Source organism: Hylaeus volcanicus, chromosome 3 (assembly GCF_026283585.1).
Source record: "Hylaeus volcanicus isolate JK05 chromosome 3, UHH_iyHylVolc1.0_haploid, whole genome shotgun sequence".
Classification (NCBI taxonomy): Eukaryota; Metazoa; Arthropoda; class Insecta; order Hymenoptera; family Colletidae; genus Hylaeus; species Hylaeus volcanicus.
In genome coordinates this window covers 31,557,299-31,572,092 of record NC_071978.1, presented here as the reverse complement: position 1 = coordinate 31,572,092, position 14,794 = coordinate 31,557,299, and the positions used below count along the sequence as shown (strand labels likewise).

At 42.9% G+C, this 14,794-nt stretch overlaps 2 protein-coding genes across 4 annotated transcripts in view; both read right to left on the bottom strand.

The window, feature by feature from the left end:
* The window catches only part of LOC128873707 (probable serine/threonine-protein kinase DDB_G0282963), a 17,679-nt gene extending 7,880 nt beyond the window's left edge, over positions 1–9,799 (bottom strand). Inside the window, exons 1-3 of one of the 2 annotated variants that reach the window (XM_054117464.1) lie at positions 8,591–9,799; positions 7,735–7,932; positions 5,453–6,903 (exon numbers count right to left, since the gene is read on the bottom strand). In XM_054117464.1, coding sequence (XP_053973439.1) covers positions 5,453–6,791 — 1,339 coding nt within the window. In that variant the 5' untranslated portion in view covers positions 6,792–6,903; positions 7,735–7,932; positions 8,591–9,799. Of the gene's footprint in view, positions 1–5,452; positions 6,904–7,734; positions 8,473–8,590 lie in introns of those variants that run through there. The other variant, XM_054117465.1, reaches the window with a different exon arrangement.
* Positions 9,800–9,940: 141 nt separating this feature from the next.
* Positions 9,941–14,495, bottom strand: LOC128873709 (glutamate receptor ionotropic, delta-1-like). 2 transcript variants are annotated; one of them, XM_054117466.1, is made up of 8 exons: positions 13,472–14,495; positions 12,749–13,347; positions 12,130–12,456; positions 11,844–12,000; positions 11,527–11,735; positions 11,362–11,451; positions 11,113–11,270; positions 9,941–11,014 (listed from the first exon to the last, which is right to left on the bottom strand). In XM_054117466.1, the coding sequence occupies exons 1-8, from the start codon at positions 13,635–13,637 to the stop codon at positions 10,708–10,710; spliced, it is 2,013 nt and encodes a 670-aa protein (XP_053973441.1). In that variant the 5' UTR covers positions 13,638–14,495; the 3' UTR covers positions 9,941–10,707. The 2 variants fall into 2 exon arrangements, with proteins under 2 accessions (XP_053973441.1, XP_053973442.1); XM_054117467.1 differs by having other exon boundaries at positions 14,358–14,363.
* Positions 14,496–14,794: the final 299 nt, after the last annotated feature.

The following is a 14,794-nucleotide window of genomic DNA, read 5'->3' as shown; positions in this document are numbered from 1 at the left end:
TGAATACCGAAAAATGATAGAAGTATGCATACGAGCTTCACATCTTTACATACGTAAACAACAAATTTCACGATATCCGCAACTACTTCGATCGATATCATACCTGACTCGTCTAGTCCCAATTTTCCCTCATATCGCGCACATTTCTTTCGTAGTGTCTCGCGTCGCAACGATTCGATACAGGATAGTCGATAGCCGCGACGCGCCCTTAGAGGAATCGTAACTACAGTAATCGAATGTTTCAAGAAAAATCATGTTTCGATAGTTTTCCTCGGACCACCGTGTACGTCAACGTCGAAGACCGATTGTGTGTCGATTGTGGGAACCCTTCGGCGCCTGTTGGTGAACGTTCTTTCTCCGTTCGCGCACACTCGGCACTCGATACGCTCGCTTCACGTTGCCGTTCACGAGGATAAGGACGCGTGCTCCTGCATGTGTGTGCGTACTAATGTGCATCACGGCTGCGAGTACAACTGCACACTCTACATGCAATTCTACTCATGCGCCTCATGGTCAGGGCGGGACGCATTATTTTCCGCAATAATGCGAATGAGCGTTCTTTGTACGAGTGATGGGACGCGCGGTCAGGGACCGAAAATTATCAAACTATTCCGTCGAATGCGTCGAGTGAGGAAAGAACGAGGAAAGAGTAAGTTTATTCCAAGAACGTTACCCTTCGTTGACACATCCTTACGACCTTGAACGTACGTAACACGGTACGTTTATTTCGAATAAACTTTTTTTTTCGCGTGCAACGTTTTATTATTGACATTACCTATATTATTCCCCCAAAACATGTATAGTTTCACGATAAGCAACCAAGTGTCTATACACCCGACTAATAACAATAAAACCGATTTAAAGACACGGAGTAGCATACGCATACGCGCCATCAGACAAGTTGTAAGTATGTATGCGGTACGTGTGCGGTAGAGAACACGTGCGTAGACGTGGAAGTGCACAAACACGTGGAAACGAATACGAGAACGTTGAGTGACTAACATACGTGATACGTTATGCGTATGGAAGGTTAAGCTACGAAACTGTTTCGTTCATTGTATCTTGTGGCTTGTAAGACTACATGACGCTGCTGTCGAGTATCGCGGCGTTTAGGACTTGTTGCCTATCCGATTCGATTCGATTCGATTCGATTCAACTTTCCAACTACTTGTAATGTTAATTCGTATTTGTTCGTTCGCGATCCTACATCCGATCTTAACTGACAGTAATGTTTCTTCGATCTTGGCATCATTTTCGATATCTTTGATGCGTCAACCAATTCTTTTTGTCAACTATGCAAACAGTTCGAAACCATGTTCACGGAATAACCAGCTAACTGTATGCAGACAATGGCCGAGGGCACTCGGTATGCATCGTTGACTCCAATTATGCGAGGAGTTCTCAACTTGGCGCCTACGTTGGCGTTGCTACGATACACAATTACAGAGTCGTGGCTGTGCGATATCGAACGTCGAACCTCTCGATCGCGAATATTACGTTGGTCGTTGTGACTTGTGTGTCATGTGTCATGTGTCATGTGTCACGTCACCTAATGCGACGCGTTAACTTTTCGCAACTCTACTTGGGTAAAGTTGTTCTTTTCGCTTGGCATCCAGGGATTTAAATCGACTTAAGAAGAGTAGGGAATTAAGCTTGTCGGTAGTTTAGGAATAATATCGATATGGCAAGTTGGAAATAATCCGAAGCAATTTTTGTTAGGTATTATGCGCGGGTGTACGATACGATTAATGTAAACGTCTACGAATACCTAGTGTGCGTATAAAAGGCACGATGCTTTCAAGTGATTGTACGCAATTGTGAAGGTGCATGGTTGCCGGTGTCAATGTTCGCTAACTAAACAACAGAATCATTCGGCAGGAAGTACTATCTTTGTACACCGAATTTCAATCAGTCCCCACTCTAAACAGTATGTGGTCGTAGCCGAGCCCGAATGTGGTCAACTTGCAATCGAACGATTCCGTTTCCAATGGACACACGCCGTTGCTTATTCTTACGAGTTGAAAAATGAATAACGAATAAATGTCTATTTACACATATCCGTAACGTGTCAGTTCCGTAATGTTCCATCAGTGTCAGTGATTTTAAATATTCTTCCGACACTGCTCCGTGACGTTACTGATACGGTACGGTCGCCAAGTTTTTCTTCGATAACGACCCTTACCAACAAAATAGAGCGCGATAAAGCAGGCGCCTACTAGAGACAAGTTTCTTTATCCGACTTAATGTCGGTTGTTTTCCAGCGAGCAACGGATGCCTTCTTAATTACGCGTGGAACGTTAGATAGTTTTCTTCGCTTTTCATCATCGAGCTGTTGTCATGATGCTCGTGCCGCGTAAATATTACGTACGTTCAATTCAGAAATTGACGCGATCAACCGATATCTGCTTAAAGTTTTTCGCGGGATCGCATCGAACGCAAGGGAACGCCAAACACAATGCGAGCGAGCGTCCATCGATTAACTTTACATTATCGCTTATCGTGCATACCGTATATAAATAGCAGTAGACGGGGAGGGTTACTATCTCGCGAAAACTTGAGCAAAAGTTAGCAATTCCTCGGAAATCTCGTCGACTCTTTCGAATCTATTCCGATTCTGCCGTTTTGTTGAATGCACTCGAAAACTGAATTCCCTTTATTTTCCGTATCTGCGTCAACCGCAATTCCGTATCCCGATGCAGAGCGTGAGAAAGTTTCCCCCTAAAAATAATGAAGCACGGTCACCCAGACACAGACGCAGACGCAGACGCAGACACAGACGGAGGCGCGCCTATAATTCGAGTGCTCGTAATTAAGTGCATAACGAGACTTGTTTACACCGTGTCGGTTCTTCGTAATCTCCAGAGCCGCTTAGTCTGTCGTTTTAATCGGATATTTCTTAGAATGGAATGTATAGCGTGACCATTGTGCCCAATACAATAGCGAAACGATGCAACTTGGCGTTGCACACCCTTTGATGGAATATTCGTCGAGTGTTCGTTACTACCGTTAAGCATTTCGGCGATTGGAATCTCCGATCGTTTCCAAGACTATCGTATTTCGATTAAATTGCGAAAAAAATATGAAACCAATAGACGAAAAAGAAAGTCGAGAAGCAACTACACCTAGAAGATACGCGAGTAAACGCGTCAGGGTGAAAATGTCAAGCATTTACCACGTGTTCCTCACGGTTTACTCTCGTCTCTACAACCGCGTATTCGCTGTGCATCTTTCAACGAATAATGATCACATGATAACTAGCTTTCCATCGCAAAATCGTACGGATGAAAACATTTAATGAGAATTGTTAACGACTTGTATCGACGAGCAGTACTCGGTCGAGGTCGAGGTCGAGGTCGAGGTCGAGGTCGAGGTCGAGGTCGAGGTCGAGGTCGAGGTTCGAGGTCGAGGCAAACAATATTTCCCTTTTTTCACCCATGATGACTAGTCAATGAAATGTGGTGACGTGACGCAAGTGTCAACGCTGGTAAAAATCTTGAAACAGAACCAACTAATTCGAAGGTTGGTTCGGTGAAAAATGTACGTGTAACATATCAAATTATCAAGCCATGGTAACAACCGACTTTGTGTACCACGGTGCGCAACACTTTACGTTATACAAGTTTGAAATTTCACTTTCCAACGGCGAAAGGTTAACTAAACGACTCGATGGATATTCGAGTAAAGATCTCTCTCACCTTTATTGTCGCAGACGTCGCAGAGCACCATCTCCGACGCGAACAACGGGCTCGCATGTGCATCCGATCGCGTGATCACGCCTGCACTGGGACTGGACTGAACTGGGCAGACTGCACTGGAGACACTTTTGCTCTTTCGAGCGAAAGAGGACGCGCGTCGATTGACAATGCCAGAGAACGCGTCAAAAAGAAAAACAACCAAGATAAACACCGCGTGTATATCGATCGAGTTCCACCATTAGAGGCACCGCACCGCTTATAGGACACCCAGTCGTACGATGAAGATTTACCGAGGAAAACGAGGTTAACGGGGTTCGAAGGAAGAAAGTTTGAAGAAGTGGTAGTCGTGACGCGAAACCACAAAATGTCGTGCACAGAAGAGAACAAACAAGGAGAAGAGCCGTGATAATAATAGGGTAGAAAAAATAGGGTCGAGTCGGAGTAAGGATATCGATCAACGCGAACACGACTTGTGCGGAAACGATCGAGTCGATCGTCTCGAAAAGTGTTGACTGTTTGACAGCTAGATTTACACTGAAGAACAACCGAAGAGTTTTCATATGCCGCAACGGGAGCTTCGGGCTTCGACCCGATACGATGCGATGCCATGCGATGCGATGCGATGGAGCAGTGAGGGGAAGTCGGTGTGTTATTGTACGCAGACCATGGGCCACACCATTCATGGTGGGGCAGAAAGGACGCCAGATCAATATTAGGGCGTAGACTCAAGGGCAAGGACCGTTATCGCACTGTACAGTGTACAGTATACATGACCGCTTCGCGCGCGTTTCGTGCAAAAAGGACAATCAATGATATTTTAAATGGAACCTCACCGTGTACCGATACATCGCGTCGGCGTCGATCGTTACAAGCGTACATATCTACGTACGTATACATGTATATTATGTTTACGTATGTGCACACAAATTTTGTAATCCGCCATTAGTATAATGAGATGCACAAATAAGTTAAATTCTATATGTTATGCACGCGGTATTTATCGTGATTAAAATTTTACCAACAATTCAGCTAAAAATGGAACCAAGTACACGCATTGCACCAAGAAAGATTAGAAAGTTTAGACTTTCTATCGTTTATCTTTTTGAAAAAAACAGCTTTCCAGATCGTATCGTTTGACTTTGCCTGCTCTCCCGGTTGTGTATGTACAAGCTGTTCGAAACGGTAACACGAGAACATTTTTCGTGGAGGTAAACATTTCGGTGTGTGTAAATATTTTCCGATACGTGGCATTCACGTAAGTAGAGATAGGATAAATGTACGCGTAAAGTGTAGATAAACCGTAGATAAAAATTGTCGAGCACCGAAAGAAGAACCTTGTCGGATGACCAAGCCTTCTGTCTCATCAGCTGGTCGTTATTAATCCTGAGTCACCTAGGCATGTATTATACTTGTATGTACGTGTACATGTATATTCCTCTAGGCTCCAGTTAACTACGATACATATTATACGTTCGAGACATACTACTACATGTACATTGTATGTTGCGGGACACGTTATCTTGACCTGCCTCAGTTAACATGAACGAGAGAGGGAGCATCGAAAAGTATAGAAATAGGGGCACTTTAGATCAGGGAATTAATAGCCAGCTCGTCGCGTTGCGGTGCGTCGGCGTCGGCGTCGGTGTCCCTTGTAACTTAAACAGCTCGGTAAACATTGCTAAATCAATGTGCCATGTACGTAAACGTTAATTAATACGTCTGTCATCCACGCTTCGAACCAACTCTGACTCACTCACCTTTTTTCTGATCCTCGCTATCGGAATCAAGTTCAACGTCGTGCAGTCTCATAGATTGCACGAATCCTCTCCACTGATTCCTCGATCTTCCCCTCTGGTTGAAATCGAATTTCAGATCTGCCAGTTGTTTGTCAGACTCCTTTAATAATCCGTTCAAGATATCCGGTCTATCGAGCTCCTTGGTTCTCGACTCTTTCGAATCGTCTCCTACACATTCGGAATTCAAATTCAAGTACACGTTCCGATTGGATGACGATACTGAAGATCGGGCTTCGCTATCAGGTCGAACAATCTTTGCCTTTTCCTTTTTTGCGATATTATCGGTGACAGTTGTATCGTTCGCGTCGCTACCGAGTATATTTTTCTTTTCCTTTCTTTTCCGATCCGGAGGACGCGGATGTACTTCCTCCAGTTGCTTTTCACTTGTTTCGATTCCCGGTTGATCGGCATCCACGATACTCGTTTGCGACGATATTTTACTCGGCAATTTGGTGTTGATATGTTTGCTCGGTTGTTTATTCGAGGAGACGTTCCTCGAGTTGCTGTAGCGATCTTTGAGTGCCTCTCGGTTACCCCGTGATGCCTCGAACAGCTTCTGAGCCAATAATCTCGTTTTGTTCATTTCCGTTCCCAGTTTCTTCTCCTGTTTCACGAATTCGTTTCTCTTGCCTAATCTTTTCTCGTGTGCGTACGTTGCCGTTGCCGGCGAATTTGCTGTTTCGGCTGTTTGAAACATTTCCTGTATCTTTCGTATATCCGATCGAATTTTCGCTGAATTCGACAGTTCGGTTTTTTTATTCGGTACCGCGGACCGAATATTCGTCGTTTCGCTACTATTTCCTGTCCTGGAACATCTCTGCGCGGCCGGGCTATTTCTCAGTCTTTCTAGATCCTTCAAATCGGCCAACATGGAACTTGCCATCTTCGTAGACCTGTTGTAACTATCGACTGCTATGGTTCTTGGCCGATCTCTGTCCGTTCGCCGGCCGATCTTCTCTATCGGTATCTCCATAGTAGGCTCGACGAATACCGTATCTCGTATCTGATTCATGTTCCGCAACCTTGGCGCGGTGACCTTCAAGCCAGTCGTCCTCATAATAACCTTCTCTACGGATACGATGTCTCTTTCACGACCCAAGCGTCTTTCTTCGATCAATTTGGCTCGATGAACGTCGATTGCTGGCACAAACTGACCATGATACACCGGGCTGTTAACAGAGCCACCCGGCCGTGAATTGGCCACAGAATTGCCCGGTCTACTGGTTCGGAGCGGCGATATTCTGACCAACCTGGGCGCGTCCCGCGGATCATCCGTCTGCAAGCTGCCTCTGTACACCATCTTCTCCGTCCTGACTTCACTATCCGATCCAATCCTATAATATCATCTACCTTCCTATCTTCTTCTGTTCACGTACATCGGATACTCATCTTGGTTCGCGCGTGTCTTAGGTCTGAAAAACAACGAATCCACTCCATTATCTATAACGAGTGCACAGAGATCTGTCCATTGCGAGAACATGTGCAAACAAGATCTATATTTAAAGCATCGCGAGATCTACTAGTATATCTACATATATCACCGTCTTCCGTTTCTAGTGTCAGAGTAACACGAAACAGTAGCCTGACAAGCAACAGCCTAAGAGGAACAACAAAATCTACTCTTTTTTTCTACACTGTATATGTTTCGAATCTCATGCTTGAAAAAGTTAAAAAGTACAAGTTGTTAGAAAAACGAAAGATTTATTGAATAATGAATTAATTCGAACGGTGTAGATTATTTCTATCGTTGTAGTTTGTTCGCTCGCTGTTTTCTCCACGCTTCGACTGACGTAACTGTTAATCGACGTAAATTACAATAGGGAGAGAGAGAGAGAGAAATTCAACTAGCATTCGTGGGCAAGGCTGCGTCACAGGAGTCGGTGGGTGTCACCATGTAGGTAGTGACCCACCCGGTCCGGCCATCTTGCGACACGTGCTGCATATCGACCGCGACGTGTAGGTGTCTCGCGCGTTCATACTTTTCTCCTTCTCGTTTAATTGCTCTTAACTCTTGCATTCTAATTATGCGAGATGAGATGTCGAGGGTGTTAGTTGACGATCGAACGACCGTAAATGGCCACCAAAATCGATCGCACGGAACGCGGTCGTTACGTTTCTTAGCTTCCATTAAAATCGCTAGCATCGTTTAGCGTACCTAGTTACTCGAGGATTGCTCGCGACTAGCCGATTGTTATGTCCACAACGACAGTGTAGATGACAGAAAATTATAATATTTTACGTACCGTTTCCGCCATAGGCAGCCAAGTTTTATGACGCGAGGTCTGCCTGCCTGCGTGCCTGACTACGTGTCTGACTACGACTTGGCTCTGACTTGGATATTTCGAATCCGTTGCAGGAAATTTTTCTTTCGTCCTGCTGTGTCTTGGATTTATTCGAACGATAAAAAGTGTTTTAAAGTCGTGGCTGATCTCTTATTGGTTCTGTAACAAACAAATTAGCGCATTTCCCATGAAAAGGATGCCGATGCCGCGTACACGTGCGACCGCACACTTGGCTGTTTTATTTCTTTTTGCGTACAGAGTTTTATTATCCGTTACATATTCTTTTTGTTCTTAACGCTTGAGTCGCTTCGTTATATTACATAAGGCTTTCTTTTTACATTTTACAACTGTTGATTCGCGATTAAAAATGATTTATTGTACTATCGATACCAACCAATTCGATCATGTCAACATAGTTCGACGCGTGCGGTAATGACAAGTTTGTCTTGGATGCGTATTCCTTGATGCTTTTACCGGTTTATCATCGAGTCGACATCATTCGGTATACCTATGTATTGTATTTATGTTGAGAACTCGGCAAATCCGCGTTTTTCTTCGACCAATGAGAGCTATCCACGCTAAACTAGCACAATCTTATGCAGAGAATGGGAACCTATCTTTGAGCAGGCTAGGGAATATGCATTCTATTTTACGTGCAATATTGATAAAGTTGATCAAGGTCTTGGCGTATAAATATAATATCAAATATTTTTGCATCAGACAAATTCATTTTCGCCCTCTAAAGAAAACGATTTCGCATTTCTTAAAGAAACGAATAAACTCGATCGTCGATCGTAGTCAAAAAAATGAAACTCACCCAAATGGTTTGGTCCCATGACGGACAGCTGTATTGTTGGCTCGCTTGGACACACACACCCACAGACACCCGCACACCACCTAAGCCACCCTGACGAATACCAGACGACAGATTCCACGCGGTAAATTTGAAACTTGTGGGTTTATCGAAAAGATTCTTTGCGCTACTGTTGCATCGCGACAACTAACACACCTCACACGTGCACCTCCCTTTTTCCGATTGAAAACAAACACCTCGAGTGACACGATCGCAGTCGTAGTCGTTGGACGTGGTTGTGGTCGTGGTCAATGATAAGCTACAGCAAGAGCTAGCCAGTGCCAAGAGTTGATTAAACAAACATCTTTGTTCTTTTTTTGTTCGGCCAAGCCGTTGGAACGACACCAAGTTCCTTCGTGCTGCAAGGAACACTAAATGGGTTTGCCAGTAAAGAAACATAATCGCGTTTACAGCCTAGCTGTAGGTATACCACTCTTTTCCTTTCCTTTCCTTTCCTTTCCTTTCCTTTCCGTTCTGTGCGAGCCAGTAGAGTACCGGAGGATCCCCACTATATGTACGCTCACAGCACGAGAGTACTCCCACGCCACGCGACACTCGGTATACGTGGGTAGATCGTAAATCGTGGTTGGCATTGAAGAGGTACTAGAGAGTAGAGAGACCAGATGCCCGCCAACTGTCAAATCCTTCGAGACATGCGAAATCTCGCTGCAGCACGTAACATTTCGCCCAAAAATTTGTTTCCCTCAGATGTACCTATCATGCTTTCGCTAAACGTATACAATAAAGTGAAATTGTATTGACACATTGTAGTTAGGTAGTTGGGTAGTTGGGTAGTTGGGTAGTTGGGTAGTTGGTTAGTTAGTTAGTTAGTTAGTTAGGTAGGTAGGTAGGTACATTATTATTGTAAATGTAAAAAGTCATGACCACCGGGTGGTAGGTGGTACCGGGCGAGACTATATGTATAATTTACGTAGGTACTAAACAGCTTTGTTTCTTTTCTTGCTAAAACTTTCTACGAAATAGACTCGTAGTAGACTGTGCATCATTGTTCACCCTTTGACAATAGTCATTATCAACGAGTAGTATTCGTAATCGTTCCAAGTTCCAACTATCATTGTTACCGAATGGGTACAAGTTGCAGTCGGCATGCAGCGCGGTAATAATAGCATTCTGGACAAGCCCAGAGATGACACAACCTGCCAACAATGACTGCTGCGTATCGCGTACATCGGGATTTTACAGCCAACAGACTCTATTATAATAAAGTGAAATACCTATACCGTCCACGATATCGAGCACGAGACAGTTTCCGATCTTGTTAATAGCAGATCCAGCAAGTAGTGGGGATAACTCTGGTTACTCGTGCTTCCTTTTATTGTAGAAAGATTATTACAACTACAAAGACTGTATAAATGCTATTAAACGGTAACTACAAGAAAAGAAACCATTGATCGTGTTTGTGTTTGACATTCGACGCAGGATTCAGCGACACCGCTTCAAGGACTTATCGTTGCATTATACGATACATACACGTATGCCTGACATCAGCGCTATGGAATCGCGATGAGCGCGTGTAACTTTTTCTAATGAGGCAAAGGTCACTTCCGGTCATACGAAAAGCGGAAACGCAGCACGTGCACGCCCGTATCCGGTCTCCGCTGTTGCTGTTGCTGTTGCTGTTGCTGTTGCTGTTGCTGTTGCTGTTGCTGTTGCTGTTTAAGCATTTAAACGAAAAGTTGTTCACATTGAAAGCTTTACGAGTACAATTGTCCTAATAAGATATAATATTTAAAAAAATGAATAAATCAACCATTTATGTTTTCGAATAACTGGAGAAAACGCCTCAACTATTCACAAAAATACTATACGTACGAGTACATAATATAATATATGATACAACTCACTTAAATCTCGAGTTCCGATAAGTTTGGAAAAGGTAGTTGCGCATTTACATACGTAATATCAAACGCAATTTGATGATCGATACCTACATCATCGATATGCATAATATATAATACATACAATTATATGATAACGACAAGTACGTACGAGTATAGTGTAACGTATAACTCTATAAAGGGGGATTTTCGACTCGTTTCACTCTTTCTTTCTCTGTTCTTCTATTCTTCTATTCTTCTGTTCGGTTCTGTTCGACTATTGGGGAAATTTCGTTCGAGCCGTCTCATCTCCTCCGATATTCGAATAAATTCTAAAGTTTCTTCGCGATTATGGTCCCAACTGTAGTAATACATCTTTTCCAGTGCCAATATAATGCACCCTAAAATCATTCCACCAGCCAGCACAGCTAAGATAGGCGCAACGCCACCCAATGTAACCACGGGATATCCGGTCTCGCGACAAGTGGTTACTACGAGAAACGTTTTTCTCAGCTTGTTCAGTACTCCGTTATCTTTGAACCGTTGCAACCTAAAAGTATCGACAAAGTATCGATACAGATACGATCGTATCGTATTGACTCGTTCAACTAAACGATCAAGCGCAGTAATGTAAATTGCATTATTTACTGATAATTTACTAATCCTGTATAAGGGCTGCCTTTATTCAAGACCAGTGCCAAACTGTCGATCTTGTCGGCTTCTATGTAGACAACTTCGCAAGGCACACGATCCATGGCGTTCTGTATCGCTTCTGTTACGTAGAATCCCACTTTTTCCGAACAAACCTACAACGATTCGATGGAAATTGAAATCGATGAAATAATTGGATCGATCAGATGAAATTTTGAAGGAATTATTCGATTTACTCCAAGGTACCTGTTGAAAGGCATCCAACACTGTCAGAGGTAGGTCCTGTTTCTTCTTCAACAACCTCTTCAAACTCGACGACATGGTGTCGTTGGCAGACTAAAATTAATTCGTGTTCGCTTCACTGTCCGTCCTTTGATTCGTTCAACTTAATCAACGTAGTGTTGTGCTTACAACTATCATGTCGTAATCGGCGCTGTTTTTGAACACGATCAACTTGTACGAGCCGTGACGTGCGAATTCCTCGAGAGTAGAGAACGGCAGACTGACCGTGGAGAGAGTCAGAAAACTGATCAACGAAGCGGAATAGGCAGACAGGATAACCAATGCTGTCAGAAAGATTGAGAGAAGAGCCAATCTCGACGAGGTCTCCTCTGGAAACTCTGAAGGAAAGTGAACGAATATGTATGTATGTGTGTACCCATTGTATTGTATATGTATACAAGAACAGAATATTTTCAAAGAATATGCATGGCTGAGTCGCCCGATACCTGAGACGCCCTGCTGACAAAAAATCCCCCAAACGTTTATGTAATTGTCCACGATAATGTTCGGGACGATTCGACCTCTCGTCTTTATAAACGTTAAAAGAATTGGGACGGATACGATTGTACATATTATCGCTGTCCAAATATCCATTTTGAACGTCTAAAGCCAGGAAATGTAGATACAATTGTAGATATCGATAGCATCAACTGTACCATTCTATCTTACGTTACGATTAGTTGCAAACTTCATGAACAAAAGTAAGAAAAAACATCGAGTTGATGAATCAACCTTGAAATAGGCAGACCACTGGACGGAAGAGGCATCTGGTTTTTGAAAGTACACTTTGTTACGTGATAAGATCAATGGTAAGGTAAAGTCGACTGCATCCAGTCTAGCGTTGCTTATGCTGAACTCTGCGATGCCGAAATCGACCATTCGTGACACTACTTCGCCTATCACACCGGTCCAGCTTTCCTTCTCTTCGTTCCAATTACCGTACACTTCCGAAGTACTGGTCACTTTGATTGTAAAGTTCATCGAATTGCTTAACTCGTGCATCACACCGCCAAGAAACTGCGTAAGGGCTCCGTCTTTCATTGCGATGAACGGGGATACCTTCAATTCCGTCCAAATTCAACAATGAAATCCCTTGATAATGAAAGTTGGAAAGATGTGTAAAGATATGACACTGTCCATCAATCTTGGAGAAAAAAGTGAAGTTTAAAAAAAAAGTGCTAAAATTGTATATGCATGATCGGCGTTGGTTGCCCTCGCAACCTCGTAAATCATTCCTATCGGTGAATCGTTTCGGTTAATCGGTTGTCGTGACATCCAACAATGAGACAATTATCGATCTAAACTAAAGTGATTTCGGATTCAGAACTCGATGACAATCCCACAAACTCACCTTGACGTAGGCTATACGCATAACTTCACCGTGCATGTTGCTCCTCCTAGCGTACAGGCTGCTATTCGTTCTCAAATTGAATTCCCCGCCAGGTTTCCATACGGCCAGATTAAAGACTTTGGTAAGATTATCGCGCAACGCGTACCATTCCGTTAGAATTGGCATGTCGTAACAGAGCACTAACATTTCGGTATCGAACGCCAAATTGAACGGATTCCCTTTTCCTTTTCCTTTTCCTATCCCTTTCCCTTTCCCTTTCCCTTTCCCTTTCCCTTTCCCTTTCCCATTCCATTTCTCTTTCTCGCTCATGGTCCCGGTCCCGGCCGGATCACGACAGAAACTCTTCATAGGATTCTCCCGGTAAGGTAGGAACATGACGAACCACACGGGAAAAGAGATATCGATATGTTTGGTAGCCAATGCGAATTGATTCATCGTCTCGTTTGTAGTGAGGAGGACCACATACAGAGGACGTACGATGTAGTTTTGATATTTCTTAGTCTCGCGCGACAAATTGGAAAAGCTTACGATCATGGTCAAGATGCCTCTGCGGGAGAACGAACGAAACCATATTTGCGTCAGAGTCGTTTCGTTGAAACCTGAAATGATAATTTACAACAATTTTAAATCTTTCTAGTTTATCTCAAACACTTTTTCGAATAATATTCTATTTGAACTTTAACCAATCAAGTCCACCGTTAATCACAAGAAACGTAAACTTACTGGTACAACTGTCGGAACGCACGATTATGATGCAAGTTGTTCGATAATAATTGTAAACATCCGTGATTAGTAATATGTAATTATAAATGTCATTTACTTCTATCGGGCACGTTGAAGCAAACAAGAACGATAACGCAATGGTAGTGTAGCAAATGAACCGCGACATCTCGTTACTTAAATATCGTTCAAATCTGATCACTGTAATTATTTCACAGGATTACTTTGTTAACGATTCAATTTTCGGAATGGGTTATCGATCGATTCGAGTCATTCGACTAGCTTCGACAAAATTTACGTGTGGACGGTATGTTACGGTAAACCCGTAAAAATCATTTTTTTCTTTGACGATGTTCGATCGCCTCTAACCGTTAACCGACTAAACTAAAATGCAGCCAACCAACCGTCACACAACCGCGTTTCAATTTATCTGAATCTGTAGATCTACAGGTACGAACGATATATAATTTCGTACATTAGATATTGTCTACGAAATCGTATGAGCTACATTACGTACAAATTGCAACAAGATCAACGCCGATACAACCGTAATTACGCGCGTGCGTGCGTGCGTGCGTGCGTGCGTTCGTTCGTTCGTGCGTGTGCGCGTCAGTGCACGTATTCATATTGGCAAATGGGCATAACGTCGATTATTTATCAAACATTCTTACGGTACATTTTTGCAGTCTGTTCGTCTACGAATATAAGAGAAAAAGGAACAATTTTCAAGTAAAGATATACGTTTCAAGATTCCAACTATACATTAATTGTACAATGCACATACGTATAGTCTTCTTGTTGATGCTTTTCTTTATTATGCAAACTTTCAATTACTCGCATTTGAACGTTAAAACGAAATATCTCAACTGATTGTACCATATGTACATACATAGATATAAAATGATTGCTCCGATGCGATGGATCGGAATAAAAATCGTTCCTCGGTCTACTCGCAAAATTCGAAATCTTTGAAGAATTATACATGGAAAAACGACCATCGATTAAGAAACGAGAACGAGACAGAACGTTCAAGAATATCGATTATATGATGCAACAATGCCAGGATGATTATTTGTAATGAGTGGTGAGTGGCGAGGAACGTGAATCATCGTTGTACGCAATAGTCACGTGACTATGTCAAATTTCGCATTTCACTCAAAAATGGCGCCGGTCTAGTTTATGCGAAAATTAACGCATCAACTAAAATCTCCGTTCGATAATAAATGACCAAGGTACCACGTGAAAGAAAGTCGTAATTGCAGAAAAGTCGAGAAAAATACAACTGAAATGATTTTATTATCAGAAGCGCCATTTTGTATCGACCAG

What these genes read in the sequence shown, in the direction of transcription:
- LOC128873709 (XM_054117466.1), bottom strand. Translation starts at nt 13,637, where the DNA reads ATGTCGCGGTTCATTTGCTACACTACCATTGCGTTATCGTTCTTGTTT. An exon ending in CCGATTACGACATGATAGTT is followed by an intron (nt 11,452 to 11,526) that starts GTAAGCACAACA and finishes AATTAATTTTAG; the next exon opens with TCTGCCAACGACACCATGTC. An exon ending in TGTTGGATGCCTTTCAACAG is followed by an intron (nt 11,271 to 11,361) that starts GTACCTTGGAGT and finishes GAATCGTTGTAG; the next exon opens with GTTTGTTCGGAAAAAGTGGG.